The 17,997-nt window shown below is 40.7% G+C and overlaps 2 protein-coding genes across 2 annotated transcripts; one reads left to right on the forward strand and one right to left on the reverse strand.

Annotated features, from left to right (window-relative positions):
• Positions 1 to 296: 296 nt before the first annotated feature.
• Positions 297 to 2,225, reverse strand: LOC136610291 (homeobox protein siamois-like). Its single transcript, XM_066589523.1, has 3 exons — positions 2,105 to 2,225; positions 635 to 849; positions 297 to 498 (listed from the first exon to the last, which is right to left on the reverse strand). Exons 1-3 carry the CDS (start codon positions 2,223 to 2,225, stop codon positions 301 to 303), a joined length of 534 nt encoding a protein of 177 aa, XP_066445620.1. The 3' UTR covers positions 297 to 300.
• Positions 2,226 to 10,080: 7,855 nt separating this feature from the next.
• On the forward strand, positions 10,081 to 12,635 carry LOC136610293 (homeobox protein siamois-like). The gene is made up of 3 exons (XM_066589524.1): positions 10,081 to 10,405; positions 11,213 to 11,433; positions 12,435 to 12,635. Exons 1-3 carry the CDS (start codon positions 10,081 to 10,083, stop codon positions 12,633 to 12,635), a joined length of 747 nt encoding a protein of 248 aa, XP_066445621.1.
• Positions 12,636 to 17,997: the final 5,362 nt, after the last annotated feature.

The raw sequence follows: 17,997 nt of genomic DNA on the forward strand, positions 1-17,997 counted from the left end.
TCACACGTACCACAAAACAATAGCAATCTACAGCTTACCCCACACCATCACGAAAAACATTTTAAAAGTGTGTCTTTCTAATTTTTTAAGTATTTAGTATTTTGTCACTTTGCTATTTCACATCTAGAATCACCACTGAAATGCTGTAAAAGTAAGAAATCACAAGTTGTACAAAAATACGTTTTTATTGAAAAGAATACACTTTATTAAAACTGTCACACAAATCCTTTACAATATTTCCGTGAAGTACCAACATCTCCCCCGCCCCCCCTACATAATAATCCGCAGCAGTCTAACATGTCAGCTATGACACAACGGACTGACACTGACACCAGGTCTGACCGTGCCGCGGGGTGTCCGCGATGTGAGCTCCTCCGTAGAGCTCTGGCTTGTGGCGACTCTTCCTGTAACCTTTGCGGATATTTTCTGCAGCTGTGACTTTCCTTCCGGTTTCCTTCCTTTCGGTAGATGCCGTGCTCTTCTGTTCTGAAACCAAACCTGGAGAACATAAAGAATAAACCATCAGCAATAGGCGCAAGAAAGCAAAAAACCCACAAAAACCTTCCAGTCCTCTCTATATGTTCGCTTGTAGTGAACGTTATATAATGCATCTAAACATGTAACCATGTCATACCTGGATCTGCGGCTCTGAAATCCCCGTCAGCTGGCCGATCCAACATCTTCTGGTAAAGTCTGCATAGGGATTCCCATCAAACTCCCTCGTGAGGAAGGCAATCTGTTCTTTCTTGTAGCTCTTCCTACATCTGTTATTGGGGGCCGGCGCCTCCGCTTCATCCGGTTGGATCCAAGCCTTCTTATAAACCTCATTCTCTTTCCCGTGACATTTTCCTGGAGACAGAAGATGGGGGGAGATTCTAATGAATGCAAAAAAAGGTCTAAACTAGATTTGTAAGCAGATAAAATTATAAAAATTTGTACAAATTTAAGATTTTTTGAAAATACAACTTTTTAACTTTTCGCAATTCTGTTCCAAAAACTAGACCACCGGCTGTTTTCATATCTGTATCGGATGTTCTGTTCAGAGACTTTGGCTCAGATCCGTCCAATCATCCCAGATGAAATAGCCCAGCTGCACTATGTTGCCCGCAAAAATTACAGAGGGCATGACGAAAGCCAGATAGACGCCATTATAGTCAATGGGGTTCTTCCAGCACCATTTGGTTCCATCATAGAACGGATCTGGCTTTCCATTTTTCTCTTGCTATGAAGGAACAAAAGAAAAGAAAGCAGAATGGTGGCTGACATTAAAGAGGGACTGAGATGTTGATGAATTATCCTCAGAATAGGTTAGCAACATGGGCGTAACTATAGGGGATGCGGCTGCACTCGGGCCCAGGAGCCTTAGGGGGCCCATACTGCCTATCTTCTCCATATAGGGATCCCAGTGATATGAATAAAGCATTATATTTGGGGGGCCCTGTTACAGGTTTTGCATTGGGGTCCCGAATCTTCACGTTACACCTCTAGTTAGCAATATCAGATTGGTGGGGGTCTGCTACATGGATCCCCATCAACATGGTGTTCGAATTGACCTCAGCACTCGGGTGAGAGTTGTGGCCACTTCATTGCACACCAGGCACAGCGCCGTACATCTTATAGTGGCTATGCTGGTATAGCAGCTCAATTATATTCACTTGAATAGGACTGAGCAGCTTTCAGGCAATATGACTGATGACTGTGACGTTACAGACCTGATAAGAGGTCATGGTTCTCACCCAAACGCCTCAATCTTTTCAGTCAGCCGGTCATCAAGGGTCCAGAGCAGCAATCCCCACAAATCTTATATTGATGACCAATCCTGAAGATAGGTCATCGATATCCTAGTACCCAAACCTCATTAAACATTAGTTGTAACGTATTGACTTACGATTCAATGGGGCAGGAAAACCATCATTTGCCGCATTGTTCAAGGTTGATGATGATGATGATATGTTCACCATTTTTGATGGCTTATTTGGATTTGTGTTACTCTGGATTTGCCCTTGTTGTTGGATTCCTAAGAGACTATAAATCTCCTGTAGAGTTTTCGTCAGGGTAAGAGAGTCTTGTAGATCTTGTCAGGTTTCCACAGAAGAGTAGAGACTAGGAAATAAGTGGATGGTTGACATTGGAGGACATTGGTCCTCCAGAGTAGGAGACAATGCTGGATAGTCTTCTTCTAGAGAAAGGACAGTGTAGATGACCTGCTCCAGATCTGGGTCCATGGCTGGTCAATGAGTGGATGATAGAATGATGATCCTCACCCAATTTACATGTCAAGTGGATGAAGGAAGGTTCTGGAGAACAAAGTGGATTTTTCTTTGAAGTTTTCAAAGAGTGACAAAAATTATGTCTTTTTAGTTGATCTTTTCTACACACACATTACTATTGTCACTTCATAGTGTAGAACAATGCACAGATGGCAATTGTAGATTTATTATGTAAATGAGCGTCTTCCCAAAACCTTTGATGGTGTTCAATTTCTGATAAAACGTCTTCTGTGTACACTGGTGGAATAGCAAACGTCCCAGAACTAAATTAGCTTGTATAAACTAATCAGACAGGAAATATACTGCTGCTACTACTAATACTCTAGGTCCATGTTTCTCCTCTCCATCTACTTATGTCACATTTATATACTGTATTATCTATCTAATATCTCTCTCTCGTTATCCCATATTAATATAATATAAAAATATGTGATAATTGGGAAGAGATAGATAGATAGATAGATAGATAGATAGATAGATAGATAGATATGAGATAGATATGAGATAGATATGAAGTAGATAGATATGAGATAGATAGATAGATAGATATGAGATAGATAAATAGATAGATATGAGATATATAGATATGAGATAGATAGATATGAGATATATAGATAGATGATATGATAGATAGATAGATATGAGATAGATAGATAGATGGATATGAGATAGATAGGAGATAGATAGATAGATATGAGATAGATAAATAGATAGATATGAGATATATAGATATGAGATAGATAGATATGAGATATATAGATAGATGATATGATAGATAGATAGATATGAGATAGATAGATAGATGGATATGAGATAGATAGGAGATAGATAGATAGATAGATAGATAGATAGATAGATAGATAGATAGATAGATAAATATGGGATAGATAGATAGATATGAGATAGATAGGAGATAGATAGATAGGAGATAGATAGATAGATAGATAGATAGATAGATAGATAGATAGATAGACAGATAAATAGATATGTGATAGATAGATATGAAATATATAGATAGGTGATATGAGAGAGATAGGTAGATATGAGATAGATAAATAGATAGAGAGATATGAGATAGATAGACAGATAGATAGATAGATAGATAGATAGATAGATATGAGATAGATAGATATGAGATAGATAGATAGATAGATATGAGAGAGATAGATAGATAGATAGGAGATAGATAGATATGAGATAGATAGATATGAGATAGATAGATAGATAGATAGATAGATAGATAGGAGATAGATAGATATGAGATAGATAGATATGAGATAGATAGATAGATAGATAGATAGATAGGAGATAGATAGGAGATAGATAGATAGATAGATAGATAGATAGATAGATAGATAGATAGATATGAGATAGATAGATAGATAGATAGATAGATAGATAGATAGATAGATAGATAGATAGATAGGAGATAGATAGATATGAGAGAGATAGATATATATGAGATGGATAGATAGATAAATATGAGATAGATATGAGAGAAAGATAAATAGATAGATATGAGATAGATAGACATGAAATAGATAGATAAGGGGTTTCACAGTAGCAGGATAAACACCTAGATGTCGATAATATTTGTCACAGAAAGGGTTTAGAGTGTCCCTCTTAAAACATAACTTTTATTAATAAAAATGTATATAAAAAGGATTTTTTATGAATCCTAAAACAGACACAGATACAGACAACAAAAATTAGTATAACGTGACCAGCGTCATCCCCCGAAAAAATGTAAGCCAAAGTCAGGTATCTGGGAGACGTTTTATAGTTAAAAACTCCCTTAGCGGATAAGTGAATCCTGTTACCCAGTACCTAAAAGGTAGTTATTGGCTGGGAATGCTTCAGGGGTCAATTTTGGAAAATCAAGTTCCTGACTTGTAAATAGTTCAATCAGCTAGCGTACTGTTCAAGGAGACGGTTTGTGCTTAAATGAACAGTGCACGGTTATATCTTATAGAGGTCGCTGTCTGATAAAACACCTATCTTGGACACACATCAACGCATAGAGAACATGAATGTCCCAAATCAGGATGTATGTACCAAGAGAAAAAGGATGATGGATATAACCTGGTCAATGCCACGTAAGTCCCTATGTTTCTAGGCAACAAGAGGGGAAATTGAAAAAGACCCAACCAAATTTGATCAGGTACTAAATTTCCAAAATAAAAAACAGCAGCAGCACCAGTCTCCATAGCCGCCAGCCTACCACAGAGGCTGGTGCTGCTGCTGTTTTTTATTTTTGTTCCTGCATTGTCTTGGGGGGGATTACTGGGCTATTTGAACTTGCTAGACCTGGTTATAGGATCGACTACCTCCTCATCTAGGTGGTACTCTCTACATTTTGGGAGTCTACCACACCAATTTTTCAATTTGATTATTGGTACCTGTTAGTTTGGGTTCCTGATGAAACTACGTGATATGTAGTGGAAACGCGTAGAACCTCTGTACTTTGGAAATTTAGTACCTGATCAAATTTGGTTGGGTCTTTTTAGATAGATATGAGATAGATAGATATGAGATAGATAGATAGATGATATGAGAGAGATAGATAGATAAATAGATAGATGATATAAGAGAGATAGATATGAGATAGATAGATAGATGATATGAGAGAGATTGATAGATAGAGAGATGATAGATAGATAGATAGATAGATAGATAGATAGATAGATAGATAGATAGATATGAGATATATAGATAGATCATATGAGAGAGAGATAGATAGATGATATGAGAGAGATTGATAGATAGAGAGATGATAGATAGATAGATAGATAGATAGATAGATAGATATGAGGTAGATAGATATGAGAGAGAGAGATAGATAGATATGAGATGGATGGATGCATAGCTGGATAGACATGAGATAGATAGATATGAGAGAGATAAATAAGATATGAGATAGATCGATAGATAGATAGATAGATAGATAAATAGATAGATAGATAGATATGAGAGATAGATAGATATAAGATAGATAGATAGATAGATAGATAGATAGATAGATAGATAGATAGATGTGGGATAGATAGATAGATAGATAGATAGATAGATATGAGATAGATAGATAGATATGAGAGAGATAGATAGATATGAGATAGATAGATAGAAGATAGATATAGATAAATATGAGATAGATAGATAGATGGATATGAGATAGATAGATAGGAGATAGATATAGATAAATATGAGATAGATAGATAGATAGATAGATAGATAGATAGATAGATAGATAGATATGAGATATATACATAGATGATATGAGAGAGATAGGTAGGAGATAGATATAGATAGATATGAGATAGATAGATAGATATGAGATAGATAAATAGATGATATGAGAGAGATAGATAGATATGAGATAGATAGATAGATAGATAGATATGAGATATATAGATAGATGATATGAGAGAGATAGATAGATATGAGATATATAGATAGATGATATGAGATAGATAGATAGATAGATAGATAGATAGATAGATAGATAGATAGATAGATATGAGATAGATAGATAGATAGATGATAGGAGAGAGATTGATAGATATGAGATAGATAGATAGATAGATAGATAGATAGATAGATAGATAGATATGAGATATATAGATAGATGATATGAGAGATAGATAGATATGAGATAGATAGATAGATGATATGAGAGAGATAGATGGATAAATAGATGATATGAGAGAGATAGATAGATATGAGATAGATAGATAGATAGATAGATAGATAGATAGATATGAGAGAGATTGATAGATAGAGAGATGATAGATAGATAGATAGATATGAGATATATAGATAGATGATATGAGAGAGAGATAGATAGATGATATGAGAGAGCTTGATAGATAGAGAGATGATAGATAGATAGATAGATAGATAGATAGATAGATAGATAGATAGACAGATAGATATGAGATATATAGATAGGTCATATGAGAGAGAGATAGATATGAGAAAGATAGATAGATGATAGGAGAGAGATTGATAGATATGAGATAGATAGATATGAGATATATAGATAGATGATATGAGAGATAGATAGATATGAGATAGATAGATATGAGATAGATAGATAGATAGATGATATGAGAGAGATAGATAGATAGATAAATAGATAGATGATATGAGAGAGATAGATAGATATGAGATAGATAGATAGATAGATAGATAGATATGATAGAGATAGATAGATAAATAGATAGATGATATGAGAGAGATAGATGATATGAGAGAGATTGATAGATAGAGAGATGATAGATAGATAGATATGAGATATATAGATAGATGATATGAGAGATAGATAGATATGAGATAGATAGATAGATGATATGAGATAGATAGATAGATAGATAGATAGATAGGATAGATAGATGATATGAGATAGATAGATAGATAAGATAAATAGATGATATGAGATAGATAGATAGATAGATATGAGATAGATAGATAGATAGATAGATATGAGATAGATAGATAGATAGATAGATGATAGCAGAGAGATTGATAGATATGAGATAGATAGATAGATAGATAGATAGATAGATAGATAGATAGATAGATAGATATGAGATAGATAGATAGATAGATAGATAGATAGATAGATAGATAGATATGAGATAGATAAATAGATAGAACAAGCTAAATTGACTTACGTTGATCAGTTGATCATTAGTATGTGTGTTCTTTTTCTGTTGTACTTTACCCCAGAATGATGTAGAATCTGCTGCAGGACACCTCTATTAACCATTTCTGCCATTCACATCAGTTTCTTATAGTAGTGAAGTGGTAGTCGTAGTGTGAAGTTGGCACGGCTTACAGCTTGGGGAGCATTTAAAGAGATTTATGACTTTTTTTTTTTTTCTAAATCCCTCATCATTTGTCATAATCTCGTTATATTAGGTGGATAGTATAAAAATGACTCCAGCTCTCTGGATCTATTTGATAACTTTGTCACAAAGAATGGCAACCTGGCCTCCAGCAAAACTGACTACTGAAATATCGCACATAAATCCCTCTGTACGGACATTCTGGTTGTGGATTGGAGTCCATTCTAAGCATCAGTCAGCGGGTCGATTACTTTGATGTCTTAGAATGCAGATATCCCACCTGCTGATGATCTGTCTGCCCAGGCCTCTCCATGGCTTTAATGCCACCCACTTGTATATTGAAGGCGGCTCATTATCAGTCAGGTGTCCATTCATTATAATATAATGGCCAGTGGAAGACTGGAAGTGGCCGAGTATCAGATTTATCTCCCAGTGCCGTTCTCCTTGTAGTCATCGGAATACATTAATATAATGTGTATACGGATAGATCAATAATAACATCACTGATAACATTACAAGATATGTCAGATCACAGGGATACATATATGACCGCTAGTCCTGTGCCCTTTAACTTCTTAAAGGCATACTCCCTCATAGGTGGCAATCACTTTCATGGTCAAAAAGGGTGCGGATTACAGGGGATTCCCTTTTAATATATATACCTTTTTTTCCCACTTTTTACTAAGGTTTTTTCCTTTTTATTATTCTTTTATGTGTTTTCTTATGTGTTTTTTTATTTCTTTTTACAGTTTTAATGTTCCTAAAGGGGACATGAGCCTACAATGATATGATCGCACTGATAATACATTATTGCTTCTCATAGCATCAATGGACATGGCAGACTCAGACGCCATTGGTCCGATGTCCAGTTGCCTTGGCATCCCATCGGCCTTCCGCAATGACATGGCAAAGAGCCGATGGCATCACAAAGGGAGCACCCTCCAACCGGGAACACTTTACATGCCACGATAAATATTAATCGCGCATGTAAAAAGTTAACAGCGGGGATCGGCGTTCTCTTTGTTCCCTGCTGTTGCAGCGGGTGGGCAGCTGTGAGTTACAGCCATCTCATGCTATAGATGGCACTGGCTCAGCTTCTGAGCCTGCGCCATCCGTAGGATGCAAGTTTAGATCCATTCGCTGGAGCCCCTTCCCAGCCAGGACATACATTTACCTTCTGCAGTGGCGGGAATAGTGACCAGGCCATGACCTGATCCTCCAAAAGCCACCTTTTTCAAATAGGAAGAAACTAGTAGTTTGCATGATGTATGGTAGGTGGAAACCCTTTAAGATTTTGCATTGAGACGTAACTTAAAGCTATTGGGCCCCAATTTTAAACAGGACCCCCAAATATAATACTACTTTCATAGCAGAGATCTCATTATATGGGGAAGAGAGACCTTATGGGCCCCTAAGGCTCAAGGGCCCTGGTGTGACACATTATAGTTACACCCCTAGGGCTTGGGAGCTTTAAGTTACGCCATTGCTTACTACGTGTCCCAGGCGGTCTCCAGCGATTATGTCACCGCTGCCAACAATCATGGGTACAGGTGAGTTTCCTCATTTGTAAATTGGCGCAACCAGGGTTCAGCATAGTGCTGAAGGAGTTACTGCCAGGACTGCACGTCCCTTAGGGCGAGCACCCACTGGCGTTTGCGTTTTCCGTGGGAAAAAAACGCAGCGTTTTCGCCGCGTTTCCCGCGTTTTTCCGCCCGTTTTCCGCTGCGTTTTCCGCTGCGTTTCAATCAGGAGGCTGGAATCGGCAATGGACCGCACAGAAGACCTGCGGTCCACCGAGGGTGAAGATCCCGGCGGCCATCTTCACCAGGTAAGTAAGAAGTCACCGGAGCGCGGGGATTCGGGTAAGTACTATCCGTTTTTTTTTTCAACACATGCATCGGGTTTGTCTCGCGCCGACCGGGGGGGGCTATTGAAAAAAAAAAAACCCGTTTCGGCACGGGACAACCCCTTTAAGGCTATGGAAATGTGGCCATTTTGGCTATGACTGTGACATACAACCCGGTTGGCTGGGACTGCGATGTTGTGGGAATCTTGATGCAATCTGTTACTTGCAGTGGGACTCCATTGAGTTCTATAACATTGCGGTCACTGTGCTATAACAGCCGTTTTGGTCGTGCAACACCCGTCACGGCCAAAGTCGCCATATAGTCCTAATCCTATACTTACTAGCTGCAGCCTCCAGCTGCTGTCAGTATGGCATCTCGCTTATTGACCCTGATGTGACTTTACACGTCAGGATACTCATGCGGTTTTTGCCCATTGGCGGGGTTAAATCCGTACGTGGTTCCACACCAAAGACCACTTTAGAAAGCTGCTTTTTAAATGTGGTTTATAGAAGTGAAGTACATGGTGAAAAGTTCCGGCTCGATCCTGCCTTGTTACTGTATCCTGAGGGGGGGGCGGGTGCGAACAGCCTATGTACACGTAGTCCGCCACTGGCTGCGATATGGATGACAAAAGCAGGATTCTCATTTTTAGTTGCACACATATTACACGTAGTAGAAACTTTATATTTTTTATTTTACATTTTAATTGTATTTATTTTTTCTCTTTTTTTTGTATTTTGCTATATTGTATTATTTATTTACACTGAAACCTCCATTGTAGAGCTCGTCAGTACTAAAGCACCTATTTAGCATAATTAAGTTTTCTTCTTTCATCTCCACTTGGTTTTATTTGAAGTACATTTTTCACACTTTCTCTATTCATTCTCATTCATTTGTTCTATGACACTTTTCCTTCTTTTGGTGGACCTGGGTGGACATGTCCAGCTAGGATCAAGGCCTAAAGGTGTCATCACCTCTTTTAAGTCACATCAAAGTTATGTTTCCATTGTGTCCCAAAACATAGTTTTGGCTTCTCCAAACATCATGTGGGTATATGAGAGCTGGAAAGTTCAGGTTAACTTCAAATCTGAGCGGATAAGCCCAAGAGAAGCAGCCATGGAGCACGACCCAGAGCTGGATCAAGTCATCTGCAATGCTCTCTCTCTACAGGAGGACTACCCAGATCTATACCTTCCACCAAGTGACAAGGACAGGAATGACTCTGCCACATTTTCTAAAATTCTCTTGGAGATGGAAATACAGAGGCCTCTAAATGATCCAAATAGGCTTCAGGACACCCTGGTTGAGTTTTATTCCATCCTTGGGATCCCACAGGAACCTCCGGTAACCAGACATTTCAACATGGGGATAGACCAGTCTGTACCATACATTGCTAGTCAGGATGAGCAGCTGGCCAGGCAGCAAGAGAATGGAATTAAAAGTAAGTGTATTTTTATAATGCCTTGGAAGGAGTAGGGGTCTGTGTTTACATACTGGTAAATCAATTTTAACTCTTGGAGATAATATGACCAGTGTTTCCACCAAATATCCTGTCTTTAGTTGAGGTCTCCAGGCTGTATCCATTCATTCCTCATTGAAACCTTCAACTCTTTATAAGAGGGGCAGACCAAGGGTTGTTCAATGTCTGAATGTCCAGTCATGGGTCTGAGCATATTGCCTTCTCCAGTAACTTGGGTATTCTCCTCATATGTGCTTGCATCTTTTAATATGTTGGTTCTTCTCCTCATATGTCCATGTATCTGCTAATGCTTTGTGTCTACTTGTATGTCATTGTATCTGCTAATAAGCTGGGTTTCCCTTAAGTTCTTATATCTGTTATTAAGTTGGTGAAGTTGGGTCTTCTTCTCGTATGTTCTTGTATCTACTCATAAGTTAGATCTTCTCTTCATGTGTTCTTATATCCGCTAATGTGTTGGGTCTTCTGCTCTGTCATATCTGCTAGTATGCTAGGTCTTCTCGTATGTCCCTGTGTTTGCTAATAAGCCAGATCTTCTCCTCATATGTCCTTATATCTAGTAATAAGCTAAATCTTCTCTTTGTATGTCCTTGTATCTGCTAATATGTTGGGTATTCTTCTCATATTTCTTTGTATCTACTGGATTTTCTCGTAAGTTCTTGTGTCTAATGATATGGTGGGTCTTCAGCCTGGCAATTATGTTCCTCAAGTAGAAGGCTCACCACTAAATCTTCCTTCATTAACATCATCCATTACTGATATCTTTTTCAGGATTCTTGTCGGAAGAAGAGATGGCAATATCCAAGACAGCCAAAGAAGAGAAAGAAGATCACGCTCCTTCAGCATCAAGTCAGAAGTGTAGAAAGAGGACATTTTACGACAAGCAACAAACCCTCTTCCTACAGAAGCAGTTTGATTGCAATCCGTACCCCGATTATGTGAGCAGATGCTGTTTCGCTCAAGTCACTGGTATTCCCGAGCCCAGGATTCAGGTAATCATCTATTGCTTTCTTCCATAGACAGTGCCCCACCTGTCCACAGGTTGTGTGTAGTATTGCAGCTCATTCCCATTCATTTCAATGGAGTTGACTTTAATACCACAAACAATCCATGAACAGGAAGCCTTACATCTTTTTAATACACAATGGGGCATATGTATTATTATTTGTTCGACAGCATACAAAGGTCACAATTTTGACACAAACCCCAAATTGCGGCTTTTTGGACTTTTACGTTGTGCCCCACCACTTTTTCAAAAAGTGGGTGCAGCCTCTCATTAGGAGGCATGCCCATGCACAGCATGTCACATGACTATAATTTTTGCCAGAAACATCCATAAATTATAGCTGAGACCTACACCAGCTCTTAGCTTTTCATTGCTTCAATTTTTTCCCGGAAAAGGATTGCTTTTTTTAAACTTTTAATATTTTCCCATGAAACCTAAAAACTTTCAGAAGTATATTATCGATGACCATCCCCAGGATAGGTCATCAATAGTTGGTCAGCAAGGATCCGCCACTCAGAACTCTCGCTGATCAGCTAATTCAAATGACAGCAAGACTCAGGTGAGCGCCATGGCTGCTTCAGGCTATACCAGGCACAACCCCGTACATTGTATAGCAGATGCTCCTTGTATAGCACCTGAATGGGACTGAGCTGCTCTTAGGTCATGTGACTGATGAATATGATGTCACAGACCTTAGAAAAGGCTGCGGTGCGTGGGTGAGCGCTGTGGCTCTTCTCAGGCCAGTGACATCATATAGCGCTCATCTGAGCACCACGGCCTCTTCAGACAGCTGATCGCAGAGATCCTGAGCGGTGGACCCCACCGGTCAACTATTGATGACCTATCCAGAGGACAGGTCATCAATAGTTCAGCCTTGGAAAATCCTTTTAATAGTCGCCTATCCATTTTAATGTAAATCCTAAATAAATGTAAACATTTTTTTTAATTCTTGGGTGAAGCAACGTCTTAATTATTTTACCATCTCAGGTCTGGTTTCAAAACCGAAGAGCAAGACATCTCAATAAATCCTCTACATCCCAAGAAGCAGGGATTGACGGAAGTGTGGGAGGGAAGCCGCTCATGCACTGCGACATGTCCCCGAACCATGCAGGCTGCAAGAATATCTCCGCCATCCACCCTGCAGGACCCCGAGCACAGACAAGCAAGAGCAATGGGCACCCCCGCTGAAGAATAATCCTAAAAATCTGTGTTTTTAGCACTTTCTATCACCCTAACACATCTTGAATTTGGTTTTACACCCCGCCCACAGTTATATTTTATAAATAAGTTTCCATTTTTGTATTTAATGCCTTGTGAAATATGGCGTATAATAATGTCCTGTTGTGAAATATCCAATTTTATGTTTAAAATAAAAATATGTTTTGTATGAATTTTGTAGCCTGGAGACTTCTGTCACTTCAGTGGGACAACTCTGCAGTACTCAGAACGGCCACTAGTAATAGTACGACGTTCTCAGTAACAGTAGTTCGCCGGACTGATATAAACTTTGAAGAGTTAATTCCTAAGCCTGAGAAGGATTTAGTAGACCGTGGCTCTTATCACTCCATTTCCCTTCTCAATAAGGTCATTAAAATCCTGGCTAAAATACTTGCAATTAGCATAAACGTAGTCCTCAAAGACGTTCTACATGCTAATCAATCTGGCTTCATATCTGGTAAGAGTATGGATATGAGCCTTAGACGACTCTTCAACCATTCTTACGTATGAATACTAACTACGGGCAACGGATTGTATTTATTGACCAGGCTGACGCTTTTGACTTGGTGGAATGGAGGTACTTGTGGGTGGTGACGGCCCGATTTGGGTTTGGGCCAGTTTTTACTGAATGGGTACAGATTCTCTATAATTCCCCTAGTGTTAAAACTAATACCCAAATTTCTGACAGCTTCTTTTTGAGTAGAGGTATGCGTTAGAGTTGCCTCTTGTCCCCAACCTTGTTTGCCCTGGCTATTCAAGTGCATGTGTCTCTGGCAATGACCGGGTTCGAACTGAGTAATTATGAGGAACACATTGCATTATATGCTGATGACACCCTTCTCTTTCTGCAAAATCTGCAATCCCCCCTTAATTCTGTAGTCTCCATTTTTTATATATTTGGCCTCTACTCTGGCATTAGGGTTAACTGGGACAAGACCGATCTCCTGGCAGAGGAATAGGCAGCGGCTCTGCACCCCCTACCTTTTCCACTGAGTTGGGTAGACCAGACGACTTACCTTGGTATATGGGTAACTAAGGAAGTTTTTGCATTCTATGACACCGATCTGACTCCCCTCTTGAATTGGGCTAAAGAGCTGGATACTCGTCCTTTAACTCTTGTAAGCCAAATTATTTTACTGAGAATTAAATTACTGCCCAGGTTCCTATGTGTTCTCCATAATCCCCCATTCTGGTTCCTATGACGTTTTTCCATGCCCTCCACCAGTCTGTATTCAATATATTATGGAGAGGCTCCCCTCCTAGGATTAAATTAGAAACCCTTTGTCTTCCAGTAAATTGTGTGTATGAGGGAGGGGGTGTAGCCTTACCTCATTTCTATTACTACTTCTCGGCCAGTCAGTTGGTGTATGCTGGTTGGTCACTGTCCTCGTCCAATTACAGCCCAGTTAATCGCTCTAGAGTGTAGTGTGGTGGGCCCTGACCATAGTCTACAGGGGCTGCTGCCAAGAGGTCCCTCTCCCTCTCCGATTTCCTTACTTACTCCTATGATGGTGACACTTAAAATCTGGCATATTGCCCCTCATTTCTCTCCCATAGAGGCTAAATAGTCTCCAAATACTCCCCTCTACTGATACTTACATTTGCTACAATTTCCATTGCTTCACTGAATCCACATTCTGAGGCTCCATTGAATAACTGTCCGTTCTGATGTAGTAAGTGAAGGCACAGTCTGCACGTTTTTTCAGCTGAAGTTAAATTAGAATACAACCACAATTCCCAAAAAGTTGGGACGCTGCATAAAATGTAAAGAAAGATAGAATACAATGATTTGGAAATCTCATCTTGCCATATTTTATTCACAATAGAACATATCAGACGGGTGGGGGGGGGGGGGAGAGATATTTTTCCATTTCATTGTTAAAAAAATTAACTCATTCACAAATTGATGGCGGCAACACATTGAGGTTGTAGATCAGCCAATTACTACTTCCCCCTTTCCCTCACCTACTTGGTGGGTTTAGTGCAAAGGTCTAATCTTGTGAAAGCTCTCTACAGTTTCTATAGTCATCTAGTGCAGAAAAACCTTCAAAAATGGATGCTTGATATTCCCGATTTGTATGCGGAAGATGATGGGGATATATTGGTTGGTTCTCACCCTCCCTCCTGCTATAGGGAGAGTGTTAGGCTACTGTTAGCGTCTTCAAGAACCCCAACGGTCCTTCTTAGGGCCACATCTGACCGTGTGCGTTACTGTTGTGGCTGCTGGGAGCAGTTTTGCACAAAAGAAAATTTTTTTTTTCATCTTGGGCTGTGCAGGCTATAGCGTTCTCAGTCTGTAGTCAATTATACAGAGTATAGGGGCAGTACTGGTGAGGCAGGGACAGTGGTAGTGCAGAATCCTGTCAACAAGTACCCCAACGGTCCTTCTTTGGGCTACCTGTGACAGTGTGCATTACTGTTGGGCTGCTGCAAGCAGTTTTGCAACATTTTTTTTTTCATCTTGGGCTGTGCAGACTATTGCGTTCTCAGGCTGCAGTCAATTATACAGAGTATAGGGGCAGTACTGGTGAGGCAGGGACAGTGGTAGTGTAGAATCCTGTCAACAAGTACCCCAACGGTCCTTCTTTGGGCTACCTATATCGTGTGCATTTTACTGCCTGGCTGCTGGGAGTTGTAGTGCCTCACTATTACCCAGCCAGGCCTTTTGGCAGCCTTGCGTATAATTTTTTTCGGCCTGCAGTGTGCGTTACATAACCGCTGTGATCCTCCAACTGCAGGCCAATAATTGCATAATTTTTTACATCGCTCTGCGCGTCCCGTCAACTTCACACACAGCGTGCGGCGACAGCCCCTGATAGAGGAAAAGACATACACGCTATCTAGGCTGTTTGCTTTTTCAAAAAAATTTGAAAAAAAACCTCCTTCTTAGGGCTACCTGTGACCGTGTGCATTTTACTGCGTGGCCGCTGGGAGTTGTAGTAGCAATGGGATTTCTTTCTGTACCGTCTGTCGGTTCCTGCTAGCCACCCATGCTGTGGGTGCACACAGACTTCCCATTGAGGTGTTTTACCTGTCTGTCCCCAAAACACTGACAGACTTGGGTAGGGTGCAGAGTGCAGATGGTTTACCCCTTGCGTTGTCGATGAGGTATCCGTCACCCAAACAGAATGAGTAGTGTGTGGAGACATGGAGTCCCCATTGCTATGTCACTCGCAGCACCTTGGGCCACACAAGGTGTTTGCTGGGACAGAGGCTGACCCAGGGCCCGCTCACATACTTCCCACACCGAGTATTGCTGCATTGTGGAGATGTGTAGAAGTGCTGGGCTGGCAGCAGACTCCCCTTTATGCCCACGTTTGCAGCTCCTGACCGAGGTGGCAAAGTTTTGGAATGAAGATGGAACGTCAATCTATTATCAATTCTCAACAGCATTGTGGGCTATCGCCCGGCCCCTTTTAAAGAGGGTCGCTGCCTGGCCCTGCCAACCCTCTGCAGTGTGTGCATTTATGTACAGCCGGTGGGTTCCAGGGAGCCACCCATGCTGTGGGTGCACACGGAATTCCCATTGCGGAGTTGTACCTGCCTGTGACTATTTATAAAAAACCGCGGTCTGACTGGGGCATGCAGACACCTTGACAGAATGAATAGTGTGTGGCACATAGGTTCCCCATTGCTATGCCCATGTGTGCAGCTCCTGATGGCGGTGGCACAGGATTATATTTCTCATTGCTTCTGTACAGCATTGTGGGCTATCGCCCGGCCCCTTTTAAAGAGGGTCGCTGCCTGGCCCTGCCAACCCTCTGCAGTGTGTGCCTCCGGTTCCTCCTCATGGCAGACGCACTTATAAATAGACATGAGGGTGGTGTGGCATGAGTGCAGCTGAAGGCTGCGCAGGGACACTTTGGTGTGCGCTGTGGACACTGGGTCGTGCGGGGGGGGGGGGGGCAGCATGTAACCCAGGAGAAGAGGCAGCAGTGTGTCCCGCAGGCAGTGATTGTGCTTAGTTGGAGGTAGTGTGTTGCTTAGCTAAGGTGTGGCTTACTAATGAGGGTTTGTCCGAAGTAAAAATGTGAGGACGGGAGATTTCATGGTATGGAATTCCGCGGTGGAATTCCGCACTGTGAGCCCTGAGCTATTAGGTTCAAGGAAGGAGGCCTTAGAGAGCATCGGCGATATACAAAAATGCTCGGGTCGCCCATTGACTTCAATGGGGTTCGTTACTCGAAACGAACCCTCGAGCATCGCGGAAAGCTCGACTCGAGCAACGATCACCCGAGCATTTTGGTGCTCGCTCATCTCTAATAGTAACATAATATGTTGAAACGTCCATCCAGTTCAGCCTTTGTTTCTTTTTCTTAATTTTACTGTGTTCATCATGCAGTATAACATGACCCAACAACTTTTTCTGCAGGTCCGTATGATTAGAACAATAGAAACCCTTTTTGTATGGAAAACATACTACTTTTTGCATTGCTGCATACAAAGACCTAAAACTTTTTTATTTTTCCATGGTCAGAGCTCTGAGAGGCCTTGATGTTTAGGTGGGGAGTTGTAGTTTTTAGTGGTGCCATGTTGAGGTACATATGGCTTTTTCAATCACTTTTATTGTGTTTTTTGGGGAGTTGAATGTCTAGGTTATTTTTGCCGTTTTTTACAGCTTTTCCCATGCAGGATAAAGTGTGTAGTTTCTTTTACAGGTCGTTACATACGTGATGGTATCAAACATTTTTGTTTTTAAGAAAATAGGGAAAAGTGTGCAAGAAAAGTATTTGCCTTACAATTTTTTACATTTTGGATTTTTTAAGGGACTTGAGCCTGCGATAATAGTAATCCTCTACTGTAGTATATTATCACTATTGCTGCCGATGACAAGTCATGACAGAGCTGAATGCGATTGACTGCTGTCCGGTTGCCATCGCAACTCATTGGCCCTCTGCTATTTCATGGCAGAGGGCTTACGATGTGACGGAGAGTGCCCCTCCCTCTGTTAACCTTGTACATTCTTCAATCGTTATATAAAGGGTTAACAGCAAGGATCGCTGTTCTCACTGATCCCCACTGTTGCAGTGGGAGGCCGGCTGTCAGTCACAGCCGGCTCTACCTGCAGATGTCACGGGCTCAGCTTTGGTTTCAGGACAACATTCTCTCCTGGGATTGAAGGAAGTGACGGTTTACTACTTGTTTTTCTCTGTCACCCATCCGATCCATCGGTTCTGATTCCAGTTTTTAGCTGTCCAAGATGGCTGCTGCAACTTGCTATCCAACTAATGCACAATGTGCACTGATCACATGAGTAGTGCTGGCCAATCAGAGAGCAGGTGAAGTCCAATGCAAGTCTAACGAAGCCAACGTACTATGGGGATTAGCTAGT

This window comes from Eleutherodactylus coqui, chromosome 2, assembly GCF_035609145.1.
Source record: "Eleutherodactylus coqui strain aEleCoq1 chromosome 2, aEleCoq1.hap1, whole genome shotgun sequence".
Lineage (NCBI taxonomy): Eukaryota > Metazoa > Chordata > Amphibia > Anura > Eleutherodactylidae > Eleutherodactylus > Eleutherodactylus coqui.

Excerpts from the sequence above, each read along its gene's own strand:
- LOC136610291 (XM_066589523.1), bottom strand. The coding sequence starts at position 2,225 with ATGGACCCAGATCTGGAGCAGGTCATCTACACTGTCCTTTCTCTAGAA. Across the intron at positions 850-2,104 it reads AACCATCCACTTATTTCCTA|GAAAATGTCACGGGAAAGAG; the intron begins GTCTCTACTCTT and ends TTCTGTCTCCAG. Across the intron at positions 499-634 it reads TTTCAGAGCCGCAGATCCAG|GTTTGGTTTCAGAACAGAAG; the intron begins GTATGACATGGT and ends TATGTTCTCCAG.
- LOC136610293 (XM_066589524.1), top strand. The coding sequence starts at position 10,081 with ATGGAGCACGACCCAGAGCTGGATCAAGTCATCTGCAATGCTCTCTCT. Across the intron at positions 10,406-11,212 it reads GCAAGAGAATGGAATTAAAA|GATTCTTGTCGGAAGAAGAG; the intron begins GTAAGTGTATTT and ends TATCTTTTTCAG. Across the intron at positions 11,434-12,434 it reads TTCCCGAGCCCAGGATTCAG|GTCTGGTTTCAAAACCGAAG; the intron begins GTAATCATCTAT and ends TTACCATCTCAG.